The sequence below is a fragment of the Rattus rattus genome, chromosome 2, assembly GCF_011064425.1.
Source record: "Rattus rattus isolate New Zealand chromosome 2, Rrattus_CSIRO_v1, whole genome shotgun sequence".
In the NCBI taxonomy this organism is placed as follows: domain Eukaryota; kingdom Metazoa; phylum Chordata; class Mammalia; order Rodentia; family Muridae; genus Rattus; species Rattus rattus.
Window position 1 is genome coordinate 151,788,160 of NC_046155.1, and position 16,566 is coordinate 151,804,725.

General features: G+C 38.1%; 1 protein-coding gene across 1 annotated transcript; it reads left to right on the forward strand.

Annotated features, from left to right (window-relative positions):
* Positions 1 to 10,386: 10,386 nt before the first annotated feature.
* Positions 10,387 to 12,627, forward strand: LOC116892087 (zinc finger protein 431-like; the record flags this gene model as incomplete). Its single annotated transcript, XM_032893562.1, has 4 exons — positions 10,387 to 10,435; positions 10,641 to 10,701; positions 11,646 to 11,884; positions 12,308 to 12,627. Coding segments are annotated over exons 1-4 (654 nt in total), but the record flags the coding sequence as incomplete, so codon positions are not given.
* Between the last annotated feature and the right edge of the window lie 3,939 nt (positions 12,628 to 16,566).

A 16,566-nucleotide genomic window follows, 5' to 3' on the forward strand; every position in this document is an offset into this window, starting at 1 on the left:
AGCTCTCCATCAAGGGGTTTTATGCATAAAGAAACAGGTGTTTCGATTCTGAACAGATCTGATCAGTCGTTCAGTCAAATAGAGCAAATGTCATCATACTCTTTTGGCACAAGAAAATGCAAAATCATCCATGTATTTCAACTTCTGTGAAGTGTGTTCAGCGAAGCAATCATGGAAGGAAAAGGTAGCATCATTATCATGTGACACAAAAAAACCATGAAAATCTTTAAAGGGTAATGGCATCCTTCCAAGACCAGGTTCATAAAAATTTTATGTTCACGTATTAGTAATATCTAATTCTGAAGTAAGTTAATAAAGTTTTCTGGGCAATCGTTATCTAACCTTGTGTTCCTGTCTGTTTATAAATCTTCAAAGTATAATTTAAAACAATTTTATTTCTTCTTTTAATATAATGCTTTCCTTAGCAATTTCCTTAGCAAGTGCCAAGACCCACTTTCGATGACACAGGAATAGCCATATAAGATCATTTACTTTTGAAAAAGGTTTTTGTCTGTCTTACCACTATTATGTGATTTTGTAAATGATTTGTGAAATAAAACACCTACTTCTGCCAAGATAAGGCTATAAAGTCCCAGTCTAGGCTGTCAGGAACATCTAGTAAATAAGAAAAAGATACAACAGACTAATTGCCAAGAGCACTGTAGCTCAATATTTTGTTCCAGGCAGAGTTCCACAACAAGTTCCAGGAGGCCTCCTCCTTTTGTACTTTTCACCTCCGTCTGTGGAACTTGTCACCAAGATTCTACTGTGGTTCGTGTGACACATTTTACATCTCAGTCATTTTGAAAGGCATTCAAAGAATCTTCCTGGGAGAAACCTTATAAAATATTTAATATTGTAAAGCCTTTGGATACTTCTTTTTTATTTTATTGGATATTTTTTATTTTACATTTCAAATATTATTCCCTTTCCTGATTTACAAGACATAAGCTGTCTATCCCATCTCCTTCCCCTTCTTTTATAAGGGTGTTCCCATCCCAAACGCCCTTCCCCGGAACTTGCTGGATAGAGAGATTGTTGCCAGGCTCTGAGAGAGACCATCATCAGTGTGATATGGGATGGAGCAAAGCGGGTGAGAGGATTTGCTGACTGACATTAAGATATCTGTCAGATATCTTGGGGCATTGCTGTGCCTGACCTAGTGGGAAGTAAAGATAGCTTATTTTTTATAAAAATAGAGCAACAGCCCTACACTGGGAGTCGAACCTTGGGAGGATCAAGGGCTTCTCCTTCCACTGGTGCCTAACAGGGCATTCCTCTGCTACATATGCACTTGTACCCATGGATCAGTCCATGGATATAGGGTTTGGTAGTGGTTTATTCCCTGGGAGCTCTAGTTGGTTGGCATTTTTGTTCATATGGGGTTGCAAGCCCCTTCAGCTTCTTCAATCCTTTCTCTGATTCCTGAAATGGGGGATCCTGTTCTCAGTTCATTGGCTTGCTGCTAGCATTAAACTCTGTATCTGACATGCTTTGGCTGTGTCTCAGGAGACATCTATATCTGGTTCCTGTCAGCATGCCCTTCTTACCCTTCTTAACTTCATCAATCTTATCTAGTCTTGGTGGCTGTATATATATGGGACAGGCTCTAAATGGCTGTTCCTTCAGTCTTTGCTCAAAACACTTTATTTACACTCGCTTTCATTTTTTTATTGGATATTTTTATTTACATTTCAAATGTAATTCCTTTTCCTGGTTACATGGCCATAAACCCCCTTTCCCTTCTCCGTCCCCTTCTATAATGATGTTCTTCCTCCCAAACCACTCATCCCCTGACATACCCCTACTAAACAGATATGGATAAAGTTGTGAAGTGTTCAGAAAGTCACTATGCGACATCAGATAAAAATGACGGCCTCCAGAAATCTGTGAGCTTTTTGGAATATGAAGAGCCATTGGGCATGCATCTCACCGTCACAGCACTGTTCTTTTCTGTACTCCCAGATGTGGTTCTTGTAGTCTTTGTGAAGCACAGGGACACAATCATTGTCCAAGCCAATATAGGACTCAGCTACACCCTGCTATGTTTCCTCAGTTGCTTGCTCTACAATGGGCAGTCCAACACAGCCACTTACATCTTGCATCAGACAGTGTTTTGTTCACTGTGGCTCTGACCACAATGTTAGCTAAATTATTGTAGTGGTTACTGCATTCAGGGTCACCTATCCATCTAGAATGGTGAGTTGCTTAAGAATATCAAGGACCTCAAATTTCATTACTCCCATCTGTACGCTGATCCAACTTATTACCTGTGGAAAATGGCTGGTTACCTCTCCACCTTTTACTGGTCAATATGCTCATGTTGGACATGGTCTCATTATCATTATGTGTAACAAGGGTTCTGCATTTGCTTTCTCCTGTGTGCTTGGGTACCTCTGCTCCTTAGCACTGAGCTACAGTATGGCCTTCTTATCCTGGAATCTGCATGACACATTCAATGAAATTGAGTACCTGTCATTCACCATGCAGGTATTCTTTGATTGGATCATCTCCCTCCCTGTCTATCAAGGGACAAAGGGGAAGGTCATTGTGGCTATGGAAGTCTTCTCTATCCTGGCTTCCAGTACAGCACTCCTTGACTTGATATTTGCCCCCAAGTGCTACATAATTTTGTTAAGGCCAGATAAAAACTCCTGTCTGGACATCAGATACAGAATAAATTCAAGAAGGAGTCATCACTTAAAATTTATTTAAAAGTTAAAATTAATGCATGTTAATTAATATAATGGTAGAAACCAATGCCACAGCATTCTAAATCCTTTATTCAGATATAATATATGATTAGGTGGGTTTATAATTCTTAATTATATTGAATTAATGTCTTTTTGCACTGTAACCATTTTTATTTATCATTGATCTTTATGTTATACCTTTTTTTCTACAATAGGATCGAACTTTGAATCTTTGATTGGCCTACTGCCCCATAAGTTGACAATTGTGATATAAATTTAGAGATATCTGTCTTCCTCTGCCTGCAAATTGCTCATGTTGAAGACATGTGACCATTGCCAATGATTTGTAATCAATTTTGTTCTTCTGTGATTAAAAAGAAGACATTAATTTTTAAATTTTATTTTATTTATTTACATTCCAAATATTATTCCCTTCCAGGTCCAACCCCCCAGTGTTATTTACCCTCGTCTTTGCATCTGAGAGGGTGTTCTCTCAACCACAACCCACCCAGCCCCCTCATATTCCTCCACTTCCCCTAGCATCACCTTTATGTACCTGATTTCCTTGTTGTTGAACTGCAAAATATTTTAGTACACTCTATTGTTTGTATTCAACATAGGAGCAGTGTTTCTCACAAACATCAACTTCACATGTTCTTATGTTCTTAAGAAATTTCATAGCACATAATGACAGTAGAAGCTGCTTCTGTTTTCAGTTCTCATTGTTTTGTAAAATGAGGGAAAACATTGGTAGCTACACATGATGCCTGATCAATAACTAGTAGTTGTTTAGAAATCCAAATCACAGTAACAAAATGTGAGTGACTGATCTGGTAGTTCACAAAATTTTATGGCCACAATGTACCATGCCAGACTTAAACCAGTTGAGTTCAGTTTAGAAACAAACATTATGGAGAATGAAGTTCCTAAAATACTATAGAAGAGGTCATATGAAGTTATATACTTTATTGAAAAAATTAAACAATTTTCTTAGAGAAGAGAATTCATGTATAATTCCCAAAGAAAGTGAAAATATTGTTTTAAATGGCCTCAGGGAAAGAATATAAAAACTGTATTTAATTATTGAAATCCGTGAATAGAATACATGGCTCTGTAAAAGCAGGGGACTATTAATTTCTCTTATTCTAGAAACATCCTAAAGGCCACTACTATGAGTCAATATTAGCAGTTGTGCCATCCCATTTTGTTTTTCTCTTTGAACTTTTTTAAACTTTTGATATAATTAAAGAGGTGTGCTTTTCAGAGGTGGGTAGAGATTTTAACTCCATTTACCCTGTTATGTTTCTTGGACACTGTAGAAAAAGAAAAGGCTGAAAAAGATCGGTGTACTCCAACAGAAGAGATTGTTACCTTCCAATAGCTTGAAAATGATACCCTCCACTGAATAAGATGACAACTATGAAAAAGGAAAGGGGACAAGCAGAGATTGTGTAAGGATTTTTGGAGACATGGAAATTTAAATGCAGATTCATGTGTCTATATGCTAGTCTCTTACTTTTGGTCATTTCTTCATATGTATCTATTTTTAGAAATTGATTTGCCGTAACTACATGGATGCATGGTATAGTGGGTAATTCATGTTTTGCCAGTAAATCAGAAGGAGCTTGAGTTTCCACATTGTGTCAGAGGATTTCAGCAATCCTTAATAAAATCAAAAGTTCTTTGGCTAGATGTAAGCATCAGCCCTTACTAAGCCTGATGATTGTTTGAGAAAATCTCATCTATCAGGCACATAAAGAAAGGGTTACTGGATGCCTGAGGACATGACAATTTTACTACATGTAATCATAATTTTTACACACTTATTAGAAGAAAAATATAATGGATGTTTCCAGAAGGCATACAATTGTTGTGAAGAAATAATGACATTTGCAAACTATAGAGAGGACACAAGGGTAATGTCTGAAAATAATTGTGTGAAGTTCTATATGCTTTGCTGACTTTTTGGTAATAGAGAGCTACACATGGGAGCCTGAATTTTCCACTGTTGGAAGTATTGCTTCAGGATTTAGGAACCCAATTGGACACCTCACCTCAGGAGCTATTGACTCTAAACTTACAATCATGTAGCACATACTTCTCAAGCCAACCAGACAAGGCCATCTACAGGATTCACCACAGTTTCAACCCTTTGAATATTTTTATTTCATAGCAATTCAAACTTTAAAGCATGCCTGTGTAGGGAGCCATATTGGATTTGGGCCTAGCCGCTTTTTGACTGCATGGCTCAAAGTGGCTAGGTGACTCTGGGCTGTTTGGCCACAGATATTCACCCCTAAGATGACTGCCATAAGTCTTAAGATTGTTGGACAGAGGCCTCTCCCATGAATTTATGGCACAGGAAGATAACATTCAAGGGATGCCTCAGCTCAAGCAGATACCAGTTATCTCCTGAGTCAACAACCGGTGTCTACCTCCTGACCTCATCCTCTACCGCCTGACGTCTTTGCCTCCAGCTATCACTGCCTATATCCTCATCTCCCCCTCCTCTGTGTTTCACAAAGGACACTCCCCCTACCTGAAAGCCTTAAAAGCTGTAACGTTCAACCCAATAAACGAGACCTTAACAATAGAATCTTGCTTGGTCTCCTTCTTCTCTTCACCCTCATTTGGCCCACAGGTAGAAAGCCTCTTCAGGACCCTGAATAACTGGGTCCCTGCTGGTGGGAACAAGTGGCGCCCGAACACAGGGACCCCGAAGCCAGGCTGACTACAGGATGACAGAGATAAGAGAGCTGCAGCGGGAATAGATGACTCTTCAGGCCGTATCGCTCGTGCGTCGCTGGAGAGGGAGGTAAGGACCGGTCGAATAATTGTCGTCTAATTGCCATGGGGAAGGTATGGATTTAGGAGGCTTGATTCATAGGAGAGATCAAGCGCTCACTCAGGGAGAGAGGAAAGAGTTAAGAAAAAGGAGTTAATCAAATTTTTTTGTTTTGTTGATGAAAAGTGTCCTTGGCTAGTTTTAAGCGGCCCCAATATACACCCCCTTACTTGGAATAAGGTGGGTCAAGACATTAATAAACTCTTGAAAAATAGACCTTTGCCTATTTTTGTACTGTGAAACTTTGCCATATTATGTTATTAGTTCCTTGAGTTTTTGTTGGTTGGTGGATAAATTCAATAGAGAAAGTTTTAGTTTACTCTTTTTAAAAAAAATTGTAAAGATTTATTTATTTATTTCACATGCTGTGTCCCTTCCTGCGAGAACATCAGTGGAGACCCTGGAGAGGAGTGGGAATGGATGGGACAAAAGGCGCAAGAAATGGAGACAAGACAGTATTCTGATCAAGTCTCATTTAATCAAGCAAAATGCCCTTGCTTATAATCTAAAAAGCCACACAACACAAACTGATTATCAGGGTAACAATAAACATAGGTCACATCAGAAACCAATGGCATAAGTCTTGATTTCCCAAAAACGTCTTAGCTACAATGTTTCAATTTCCTGAAGTTTCTAACTAAGAATAGAGTGAAACTCATTCTTGTGCAGAAGCAAGCTACCAGGAAGTCTCCAGTATTCGTGGCTGGTGGTAACCCTCATGTAAGTCACTTGGAAACAAGGACCCATGAAGTACAAAACACCTAGCTGAGGCAAGAAAGGCATAAGCAGGCCAGGAGGTCCCAGGGCAGGTGGGTACTCCTTCCTTCTTACACACCATTACAGGGCATCGGATGGCCATTACAGATGGTTGTAAGCCACTGTGTGGTTGCTGGGAATTGACCTCAGGACTTCTGGAAGAGCAGTCAGTGCTCTTAACCATGGAGCCATCTCTCCATCTCTAGTTTGCTCTAATTGAGTCTAAGGGCTTTATTCTTCATTTGTTGGCACATCTCCCTTTTCCAGTTACCACAGTCCTCAGTGTTTCCGTTTTTGTCTTTTAAATCATTGATATGGTCAACACATTGCTTTCATTTATTTAAACATATTATTGTCTCTTTGTCCAGATTAGCTTCACTTGTCAACTTTTTATCTGAGGAAGCCTCAACTGAAAATGTATCCTTATCAGAATGACTGGTTGCCATGTTTGTGAGAGCTTGTGTTCATTGGTGATGGATATGGAAGGGCTCTTCCGCATAGGAAAGAAATATCCCTAAGTAATTTGTCCCTTCTGTTCTGGATTATATGGACACCTTAGCATGAGGCAGTGACCAAACAAGATAGAAAGCTAGATAACAATGTTTGCCCATAGTTTTTGTTCCTTCATTTTGTAGCTAGGCATCTATTCTAAGCTTCCAGAGTGATGAACTGTGTGATGTGATGGAATCAGTGAGATAAAACTATTGATTACATAGATATTTTTGATGAAAGGATTTAATCACAGCAGGAGAAGGGCAAATTAGGACAGCTTAAAAGTGATTTTGTTGCTGGACAGAACCTGTAAACTTGTCTTTATCCTATAAATTTGAATTTATCCTGTAAATTTGTCTTTTTGATGAATGTGGTAGATACCACAACATTAGATGGCCAAAGCCGATGTTGTATCCAGATCATACTGGCCATATTTTTGTATGACCTGGATGATAGGAATGTTTATAGTAATGGAGAAGGAGGAATTCATGGTCAAAGGATTTCAGAAAAATAGACTCCATGAAAAAGTAAGCTAGAGGTTGTTTGTGTGAGGATTTTACCCCAAATTTTCTTTTCTTCCCATTCCCTGAGAAATTGAGTAAGGCAGAATTTGAAAGTAATGTGTTGATTTCATAGATGGAATATTTACTCTTTTAGGTGGTTATTATGAGTAGCACATGCAATACTAGAGGGGGAAAAAAGCAACTAGTGGGGCCTAAAGAAATACAAAGTCTGTGGTTAGTGGAGAAACACAGCACTAAGTAGTTTCATTGGCAGTCAAGGGCTGACAAAGAGGCAGGAGTTTTCAAGGAGCTTATAACCACTAAAGAGAAGGCCTTTGCTCTCTATTGGAAGCCTAAGAAGTGCACATGAGGACACACACTCATACTAAGACTTCAATGAATGTAATTAGTAAGCAAAGTGATTCAGAATCCCAGGAAACAACTTTATACAAAAGCTGGCGTAACTGTGTTCCAAGCATGACAGTGTCCATGGCAAGTTGGAAGCCAAACTTGGCAGAATCACTTATGTTATAGTTCCAGAAACAAGAAAAGTGAAAAATGTCATGAATTTTTAGTCTGTGGTTTTAGTTGCTCACTTATTCCAACCACTATGTTTGACAGAATCAGAGCTGCACTGAGGAGACTGTAAGGGTTCCCTGCATGAAACTCTGAGGTTGAAGGTTGAGTTGGTTTTTAGACTACAAGATGTTGATCTACCTACATGATGAGACATCTGCCATGGACAGCTGTGTGTAGGGAGTGGAAGTGACCAAAGAGAAAGATTCGTGAGACGTTGAAGGAGTAGGGCCGTCCAAGTCCTTTGAACCTGAAGCTGCATGAGTCTGAGACAGAACTATAAGATTTGGTGTTTGTCCTGCTGGTTTTCTGTCTTGCTTTGGTTAAATCTTCACTCGCTATGTACCCGTTCCTTTCTATTGGAATAGAAATGGGTTTTCTGTGCCACTGTATGTTGGAAAGATATAAATTGTTTTCTTATTTTACAAGGTGGGTCAATCAAGAGACTGCCTTGATTGTTAAAAGATATCGGACATTTGAACAAGTACAAGTTGCAGAATATAGGAGTCAATTAAGTTAGACTACAAGCATTTTCATAATGGGATGGCCTTGAACTCATAGTGACCTGAGTCAGCATGCAGTAAATTGATTGAAAACAAAAAAACCTACCTATCTGGGATGATGTCTTTGAACCCTCACCTGTCTTTAATGACTTTTCGCGGGGAGCTTATTGAATCTCATGTAAGAAGAGCCTGTCTAGATGAAATTCCTCATTGAGGATAGGATTGGAGTGTCCATAGATCCATTTCCTCTTCTTTGTGCCTACCATTCTGTGGTTGAAATTGATCAGTCAACTTCTTTCTCTTGCTGTCATGCTCTTACCATTGTAGACTTCATCACTAAATCAAGTACAAGTACAAATCAAAATTGTAGAAACAATTCCTGTTCAGTTCTACACAATTTTGCTATCCTAACATTTTTTTAAAGATTTATTTATTTATTATACATAAGTACACTGTAGCTGTCTTCAGAAACACCAGAAGAGGGCATTAGATTGCATTACAGATGGTTGTGAGCCACCACGTAGTTGCCGGGATTTGAACTCAGGAACTCTAGAAGAGCAGTCGGTACTCTTAACCACTGAGCCATCTTTCCAGCCATATCCTAACATTTTTATATTTTTAATTTTGTTGTTTTTATTTATGTGGAAAGAGTTTTTCTGTGAAACATGAAGCATGTCCAACAAGTAGATATGTAGACTAGAATGGATCCCAATGTAGAGTTCTACCTGTCTGGCTCTTTTGGCCTGGGAGTGTATATGGATAAACATGCCTGGCTTTATTGTTTTATGGGCCTGGAATGTATGTGACAGACATGACAAGCTTGTGCTATTGTTTTGCACTTCACTCACATCATGATTAATGAAATTTGACAAAGAGTATTATTCTAATTCCCAGGATGGCATGTATTCAGGATATTAATACTGCCTTATCCTTCTGATTCATTTGATTTTTAAACTTAGATATTCTTCCTACATGTTCTGTTTGTTTTGATATTTTTGAATTGCTATGAATGAATGTTCACGTCTTTTTGCCTGGTTCTCACAATAGTCAAAAGACAGCCTCTGACAGAACTCCTAGTCTTGGAGTAATGAATATTTCTGAGCTTCCATTGTAAGTCCTGGCAATTGAGTCCTATATCTAAAATCAGCAAGAGCTGTTAAACACTGAACCATGTTTCCTGCACTATGTTTATTTATGATCCACATTTACATTGCTAATGTTTTCATTTGTTCATTGTAAATTTAAACACCTATTGCCTTTAAATAAGGCCTTACTAATGTTACAATTTAAACTGGAGAATTTCAGCTTCCTGGAATAAGAATAAGGAACTGCAGTGAATGTTTAATTGTTTGTAGGAAGTGCAATAGAAACCTCTGAGGTTCTTTCTATCTTTTTTCTTTCTTTTTTTTTAATTGATTTTTTGCATTAGAGACAGGATTGTAATGGCTTTCCTGGAACGTCTTTAATAAACAAGACTGGCATCCAAGTCATTGGAAAACACCTGCCTCTACTTGGGGAGTTTTGTATTAAAGGCTTGAGCAAATGCACCCAGTTTGCTCATAGCTTTTTGTAGATCATACTTGTTTATACTAACTTCTCAGTGGAGTTAATCAGTTTACGCCTCTCTCTCTCTCTCTCTCTCTCTCTCTCTCTCTCTCTCTCTCTCTCTCTTTCTCTCTATTTGTGTGTGTGTGTGTGTGTGTGTGTGTGTGTGTTAATTGGCATTTTGCTAGGCTATATATTGTTCAAAGGGCACAGTGATGACACCTGAACCTCATAATTAGGTTTGCTTCTCAAATGATTTCATAATTATAGCAGGCATTCTGTGTCATGAGTTAACTGTGGGAATCATGAGAATTACATGACTATATTGTCAATGAAATATTCACCGCAGTGTTATCACTATCACGCTTTGTGTACACATGTATGGGATATTTTAGGGTGCACTGACCTGTGATGATTTACACATAAACTTCACTCGGGAAGAGTGGTCTTTGCTGGATCCATCTCAGCAGAGACTTTACAAAGATGTGATGCTGGAGACCTACAGGAACCTCACCGCTATAGGTAAAACTGAGTTTCCCTTTAAGTTTTAAATGAAGGGGTTGGGAGACAACTGTTTCCTGGTTACTGATGCTCTTTTGTAATCCTGAGTGAGATTGAGGAAGAATGAGGTGAATAAAGGACACATGGTTCTCAGGTTCACCGAAGATAATGGCTTATTGACTCATTTCCTAAAATATATCATATATTTTCTGGTACTATATTTTAGGATACAATTGGGAAGACCATAATATTGAAGAACATTGTCAAAGTGATAGAAGACATGGAAGGTAATTTTTTGTGTATAAAAGCTGATTCTAATATTCTTTTGAAGAAAATTTGCTAAGTGTAGTGAGAGCTACAGTGTAGAACTGTCATGTCGTTTACTTTCATACCACTCAGAGATTGCAAAGTGTATGTGCACTGAAGAGGTGATAGGTAAATGTCCACAATCTTCCGATAAGCAAATAGTCCACAGTCAATCTGCTGTTACTCATACACTTGTCTTAAATTTACTAAGTTTGGTGAGAAGGGAAGTTTATGAGAGTTAAGAATGTTGTTGTAGAAGAACCCTAATTCCTACGCTTCATGTCTACGAGGAAAAAAAGTCAAGGTGTGTGAAGGGAAGGTGGAACCCCTTTGTTTCCTTTAAATAGATACATCTTATGTCACACTGCATACAGGCCATATGAGCATATGGATAATGAAAGAAGCAGAGGATCTCTCTTTTCTTTTCCATATATCATATTAGATGATATATGGTAGTCTCCACTTTGAGGAGACTTTCTGAAGGTGATACACATTTGTAATCCCTTAGTTTTCATTTGGAATATCTCCACAAACTAATACTCCAGAAAATTCCTATGAGCATTCGGAATGTGTTAATTCTCTTTGTCCTTCACTTTTCATATACAGGATGACTCACAGTGAAAGGAAACTTATGAATGCAATCAGAGTGGCAAACCTCTGAGTTCCTGCGGTTTTCTTCAAATATCTGAAAATCTTCATGTAGAAAAAGTCTGGAATAAGTGTCAGTCATATAATAAATGCCCAGACCATCACAGGGGTCTCTAGTGATGCAAAACAACCCACAGTGAAAACTGGAAACAGTGGGATAAAAGCTTAAGATCTAATTCTACCTTGCAAGTATACCAGAGTGTAAAATTCATATAGATAAAAAAGATTCATCAGTGTAATGAATTTCATAAAACTTTCACATGTTCCAATTTTTTAGGCATATAAGGAGTCATGCTGGAGAGAAACCATATGAATATACACAATGTGATAAAGCCTTCACATATCACAGTCATCTTCAAAAGCGCAAAAGAATTCAAACTGGAGAGAAATCCTCTGAAGCACGTAGTAGTCTACAAAAACATAAAAGAACAGATACTGTTGACAGACTCTACAAATGTAATCAATGTGAAAAAGCCTTTTCACAACACAGGTATCTTCGAGTACATGAAAGAACACATACTGGAGAGAAACGCTATGAATGTAAGCTATGTGGTAAAGCCTTTGGACATAGCAGTCATCTCTGAACACATAAAGTAATACATACTGGAGTGAAACCCTATGAATGTAACCAGTGTGGTAAAGCCTTTGCACATCAGAGAACTTTGGTTTTGCATAAAAGAACACATACTGGAGAGAAAACTTATGAATGTAATCAATGTGGCAAAACCTTAGCTTATCAGTGTACTTTGGTCTTGCATAAAAGAACACATACTGGAGAGAAACCTTATGAATGTACTTACTCAATGTGGCAAAACCTTTGCACATCAGCGTACTTTGGTGTTGCATAGAAGAACACATACTGAGAGAAACCTTACGAATGTAATCAATGTGGTAAAGCCTTTGCACAAAGCAGTCAGCTCTGAACACATAGAGTAGTACATACTGGAGAGAAGCCTTACAAATGTAATCAGTGTGATAAAGCCTTTACACAACAAAGTCATCTCCGAATACATGAAAGAACACATACTAGAGAGAAACCTTATAAATGTAATCAGTGCAGTAAATCATTTGTATCTCTCAGTCTTCTTCAGAATCATGAAAGAATACATACTGGAGAGAAACCTTACAAGTGTAATCAATGTGATAAAACCTTTTCTCAACATTCTAGTCTCCAAATTCATCAAAGAGTACATACTGGAGAGAGACCCTTCAAGTGCAATCAATGTGGTAAAGGTTTTTCACAAAGTGGTACTCTCCAAACTCATATAAGAACACACACTGGAGAGAAACCCTATGAATATAAACAATGTGGTAAAGCCTTTGTACATCACTCTGATTTGACCTTGCATAAAAGAACACATACTGGAGAGAAACACTATGAATGTACACAATGTGGTAAAGTTTTTGCATATAGTAGTACTCTCCAATACCATAAAAGGTATCATACTTAAAAAATCCTATGAATGTATTCACTGTGGTTGAAGTCTTTAAAAAACTACAGTAGTTTCTAAAAACATTAACAGAATCATCATCATAGGGAGAGGAGCCCTATAAAAGTATTTGACATAGTTAGGTCTTTGGACATGTGTGTATTCTTTACCATCATGAAAGAATTTATACTGAAGAGAAACCACATAAGCAGAAGAAATGTGCTTTTGCATAACAAAGTTATCTCTTAATGTACAAAAGAACAGATATTAGAGAGAAATGCCACAAGTATAATAGAAATGACAAAGCCTTTTTACAACGCAGTTATCTCTGAATACATTAAAGAAAATATATTGCTGAGAATGTAATCAATGCGGCAAACCCATCGCGTAACATGGTCTTCTTGGAATAAAAGAACACATACTAGAAAGAAACTATGAATGTAAGCCGTGTGGTAAAGACTTGAAACCATTCATACTGGAGAGAAACATTATGAAATTTTTTAATACGGTGAAGTGCTTGTATGTCACAGTAGTCTCCAGATAGAAAAAAAAATATTGCTGGAGACAATCCCTAGAAATATGATTGGTATGATAAACCATTTTCACAATACAGTTATCTTAAAATAAATCAACACATATGGAAGAGAAACCCTGTGAATGTAAGCAATGTGGTGAAGACTTTTCATATTAAGGTGAACATCAAATATGTAAAAGAATATATAGTGGTGCAAAACTGTCCAAATGCAATCAGTGTGATAAAGCCTTTTATGTCACAGATCACCCCAGCCAGCGTGGTAAGGATTCAGTGTGGACAAACAGAAACAAACAGAGGCAGTTTGAATCTGAGTGTATTTTGCAGCTCTCAAGGAAAGGTTTTTATGCATATAGAAACAGTTGTTACAATTCTGAAAAGATCTGTTTAGTCGAGCAGTTAAATAGAACAAATGCCATCATACTCATTTGGCACAAGAAAATACAAAATCATCCATGTATTTTATCTTCTATGAAGTATGTTCAGTGAAGCAATAATCGATGGAAAAGGTAACATCATTATCACTTGACACAATAAAGCACGAAAAGTTATTATGTTACTCTAGCTGATTTACTTATCTATGTCTGAGTCACTATGCTCTGCTACCTTAACTGACCCTCTTTCTGTGTTCCTCTGAGGCAAGAAACTGCAGTCTCTGGCATTTAGCACTTCATTCTAAAACAGCAGGATATAAAGTAGAGGATACATTGCTAGAGCCTTTTCCTTCTGTCCATATGCCTCTTGCTTGTCAAGCCAGGGGGAAGTTTGGAGTAGTAAACTTCTATTGAACAAGGAGAAGTAAAGAACGCTTGCAGAAGGAAAAGCTTTCACATAGCCAAATATGCATAAACATATATAATTTCACACACGGATTCAATAAATGTTCATTTATACATTTCCACTCATTTCAGTTGGGTCCAGCTTACATACATTTTCACAATTACATTCTTACACACACACACACATGCATACTTTTTTTTTTTTAAGATTTATTCATTTATTATATATAAGTACACTGTAGATGTCTTCAGATCCACCAGAAGAGGGCATCGGATCCCTTTACAAATGGTTGTGAGCCACCATGTGGTTGCTGGGAATTGAACTCAGGACCTCTGGAAGAACAGTTGGAGCTCTTAACTGCTGAGCCATCTCTCCAGCCCCACATGCATACATTCTTACAATTACATACTTACACAAACATCCATACTTACATATGCATATGGAGCAAAAGACCAAGCATCAGTGCAAAAAGTACTCAGTCATTATGGATGAAAGATGAACTCCAATCTTTATTACATAGAGAAAGAAATAGCTTCTATCCGTTTAATGCTAAGTGAATTAAACCCAAGTTTGTAAGAGAAAAAGCTCTTCCTTTTAATAAGACTAAGCCTGCCTTACTATTAAGAAATGACCTGTTCTGCCCCACAGTAAGGAAAAACCTGCTTGTTCCTTCTGTTCTCTCCAGCTTCTTCTTTTTTTCCTCCTTTCCTCTGCATTCTGCACATTGCACTCTTTTTTTAATAAAGATTTATTTATTTTATGTATATGAGTACACTGTTGATGTCTTCAAACACACCAAAAGAGGGCATCAGATCCCATTACACATGGTTGTGAGCCACCATGTGGTTGCTGGGAATTGAACTCAGGACCTCTGGATTAGCAGTCAGTGCCATTAACCTCTGAGCCATCTCTCCAGCCCCACATTGCACTCTTATGTTACCTATATTCTCTCAGTTATTCCTCTCTGCTTTTCTTCTCAGCCCAGATCATTTTAGCTCAGTTCTCCTTAGCTCAAACCTGACTCTTCAGCTCAGTCCCTCTCCAGCTCAGTCCTTCTGTGTTCTGTCCTTCCAGCTCAGTCCTTCTCTATATATTCTCTTTGTCCTCAGCACTTCACCATCTTTCAGAATACAGAATCACATGTTACAAAGTTTATCACAAGTTCATATGAAAGATCAAAGCATAAATTGAAATAGAAGTTTACACCAGAGAATGTTTACATGAATATCCATCAGGACTAGTTTATCTGGCTCACCATTCATCACCAGTGTCAGCTCTACAGGTTCACTGAAGGCCAAAAACCATAGCTGTTAGTGAAGTTTTGTATAGATAAATCCAGTCATCATTTTATCCTTTGTCCTTGCACCTGTAATAAATTGTTTGTTCTCTTTTTATGACTCTTGATAACTGTTTTACAATCTCTTGGAATGTGCTCTTGAAAGAACCTCGCTCAAGTCTCGGGATGGCGCGCCCCAGTTAACACGAGAGACCGATCTTGATGTAAAAGCAAGAGACCGTTTAATAATAACGGAACTCCGGGCCGATGCGTATCTCACGCAGGAGACAGAGGAGTCAACCCTGAAGCTCAAAAGTCAGGGGTTTATATAGGGAAGGCTAGGGGGTTTGGCGTGGTTACACACAATTGGCTAATTTCTAGCGCAGCTATAAGTAATTGGCTCATTTAAACATGGCAGTGAGATTATAGCACAGCAGGAGAGTACGTGTTGACTGGAGCGTACAGGATTTAGAAGCTAGGCGTGTATCAGGGTTTGAAGGACATCTGGTTAAGGTGTGACTCTGAGTAAGCTGGGGGAGGTGCCCTTCTGCCAGATGGTTTGGGTCAGTCCTTATTACTTGGGCTGGTTCCTGCATTTTTTTTCTTTATCTTTATGGTCTGTTAGTCCTAGCGGCAGGGCGGGGCTGCCTGGGCTTGCTTTTCACAGTGTTTAGCCCTGAGTCTGTGAATTTTGAAACTTATTCTTTTAATTTTATGTTTTTAAACCTTAAATCTGTATAATTTTCCTTTCACTCTGAGTAGGAGAAAGCCTGGTGACACCTGGGAGACTGGCAGAGTTTTCACTGCAGTTTTAATTGTCAGAGAAAGACTTAATAGTGGTCCCACTATAAAAGAGCTTAACAATGACTGATGTAATTTTAGGAATTCTTATAGGATCATCATGAAGACTTAAGAAGTCATCTATTTGTCTGTACAACATCACTATAAGACAGTACATTTTCATAGATCTGCAGAGATATGCTCCAAAGCGGTGTGCTTTTACTTAATGATTGTTATATGTGCTTAGTAATAACAGGAAAAGCCTTTTAATAGCAGGAATCTTTCCTAAAATGAATCCCTTACAGCCTTGCTTAATAAGGGCAAACCAGTCACAGATTATATAATAGTCCAAGGCTGGCTATCTCAGGATGATCACCTGCTAGTTATTAGCTTGTATTGT